The sequence below is a fragment of the Acyrthosiphon pisum genome, chromosome X (assembly GCF_005508785.2).
Source record: "Acyrthosiphon pisum isolate AL4f chromosome X, pea_aphid_22Mar2018_4r6ur, whole genome shotgun sequence".
Classification (NCBI taxonomy): Eukaryota; Metazoa; Arthropoda; class Insecta; order Hemiptera; family Aphididae; genus Acyrthosiphon; species Acyrthosiphon pisum.
The window spans coordinates 110,432,904-110,435,305 of NC_042493.1; the positions used below are offsets into that span (position 1 = coordinate 110,432,904).

The 2,402-nt window shown below is 26.7% G+C and overlaps 1 protein-coding gene across 1 annotated transcript in view; it reads left to right on the top strand.

Moving 5' to 3' along the window:
* The window catches only part of LOC100571190, a 10,498-nt gene extending 8,815 nt beyond the window's left edge, over window positions 1–1,683 (top strand). The window contains exons 2-4 of the mRNA XM_029485395.1: window positions 6–219; window positions 1,113–1,229; window positions 1,565–1,683. Of these exons, the coding sequence (XP_029341255.1) occupies window positions 6–219; window positions 1,113–1,229; window positions 1,565–1,597 (364 nt within the window). The 3' untranslated portion in view covers window positions 1,598–1,683. The remainder of the gene's footprint in view (window positions 1–5; window positions 220–1,112; window positions 1,230–1,564) is intronic.
* The last annotated feature ends 719 nt before the right edge of the window (window positions 1,684–2,402 follow it).

A 2,402-nucleotide genomic window follows, 5' to 3' on the forward strand; every position in this document is an offset into this window, starting at 1 on the left:
AAAAGAAACGAACTGGAGATTTTAACAAAATATTTAGAACAATTGAATGTTCCAAATGATTTTATGAGTCAATATGAGAAATATAATTGGCCTAACTGGCCTAACTGCCCTAAATCAATAATGTATTCAAATAAAAAGCAACATTCATCACAGATAGATTTAAAAAATATTAGTCTTTTTTTATATGATGAAAATTTTCCACTCAAGAAGTGCTACAAGGTAAATTTGATTTAAATTATATACACTTATTAGAAAAATAGTATCTAACTAAATACTATACAATCGAGTCTCGATACCTCAAATCTCAAGGAGGATAAAAATTAAATACAAATTGGGTAATTTTTGAGTTAGGTATATACCTACCTCAAACATAACTTATACTTCAAGGGGTAAGAAATTTGAGTTATCGAGACTCAGCTGTATAAACTTATTTAATATGATATACTCATTCAGTACAGCTATTTAATGTTTGTGTGTAACATTAAATTAATCATATACTGTATATGCTTCATAATATCTCTATCTATGTATACTAAACACTAAATAAAAATTATTATTACATCGTGAACTTGAATTTAGAGACATTCATTATAATATAATGAACATATTTTATAAAATAATTTTAAATTTTCTTATTATTCATTAGTTAATTACATTTTAAATTAATTAATTAATTAAATGGTATACCTAAATGTAAACAGTTATTTCAACATACTGTTTTTCTTTAGTATTTTTTATTGTACATACAGAAACATTGTTTTTGGTGATATTTGATTGTTAATTTAAATGGTACAAATCACAATTGCTGGCTAAGTTAAATTGGTAACTAAAAACAAAGGTAGATTTAAAGTCTAATAATTTAACTGTTTATAATTTATAACAATGTATTTGAGTATTAGGATGCTGCAGAGCTTGGACACTAATATGAAGTAAATTATGTAACCGATAATCTTAACATACCTTTTTTAGCAAATTATTATTATACCTAACCTAACCTAGTATGATTTTTTTATGGTTAGATCAATCATTTTTCTGTTTGTATGTACAAGTATCAACTATTCAATAAAAATAGACAAAAACAAAAATGATTTAATAATACTTATTGCTTTTAGGATATATTGGATGCTGCTCCAGAAAAAGATATTCTAATGAAACCAATTTTAGAACAGTGTACTATTTTACGACCAGATTTATTTGCGATTTCGAAAAAAGAACTTTTGAAAAATTGGGTAAGAAATTATTTTTTTATTATAGCTTTTATAATGTTGCTTAAATCAGAGGTCTCCAACCTTTTTCTATGGTGGGCCAAATTTGAGATACACTTGGGCATTGCGGGCCAACACTGAGAGGAATAGAGAGTTTATGAAATTGAATAATAGATAAAAATAGATATGATTTATTTAAAAAATTATATAATTTTTTTATTTTATTTTATAACGAGTTTTTCTATTTTTAGTTAATGTTAGTTTATAAATTCATTTTATTTAATTATTCAATAAATTATAAACAATGAAAACTAAATAAAAATAATATATTAAAATATTATTTTCAAAACATTAATTAGCTTGGCGGACCAGTGCAAAAACCTTGGCCGTAGTTTGGAGACCCCTGTGTATTCGCTTAGTATGTGACCTACCAAGAGGATTATTTATATTATGTATGGGCAATGTATGGGTACCAATCTATTAATAGGTATTTTTAAGTAATATACTAAAAGTATTTAAAAATAAATACAATTTGTTTATGACATTCTTAGAATAGTTCAATGTATTCACTATTCATACATTTTATTAAACTAAAATTTTGTTTGACTAATTTTTAAATTATTAAATGTAATCCTTTAGGGGCCGGAGTGGCGCAGTGGTCACACAGTTGACTACGACTCACACAGTCATCGGTTCGATTCATAGCAAAGTGCAAAAAATGTGTGTGATTCTACGCAGTCACCATTTTCCCGTGCTGTCGTCCGATTGCGTCATCCGGTTTCCAACTAGGTCCCACTCCACTGGGAGTGAAGACCGCACATGTCTCCTCTTGGAGAAGGGGGGTAGTATCATGCATATAGTGATATATACATAGATAAATAGATCACATGATCTCCCTACTACCCACTTGTGATAAGCATTGTCAAAGACCTTGAAGTCGTTTCAATGAACAAATATAGAAAAAAAAAAAAAAAATGTAATCCTGTATTATTTTATATTTGTATTACTAATTAATTAAATAATACCTTATACCATAATTTTATGATTTTTAATTTGCCTGTTTTTAAATTAATTATCAGTCTTGTAAGTCACATATTAAATTAATACTGACCCCTGGCTTAAATAGTTATTTGTGATTATTGTTATATACACGGAAACATATTTTGAACATTTATTTTATGTATTGGCTAGTCTATA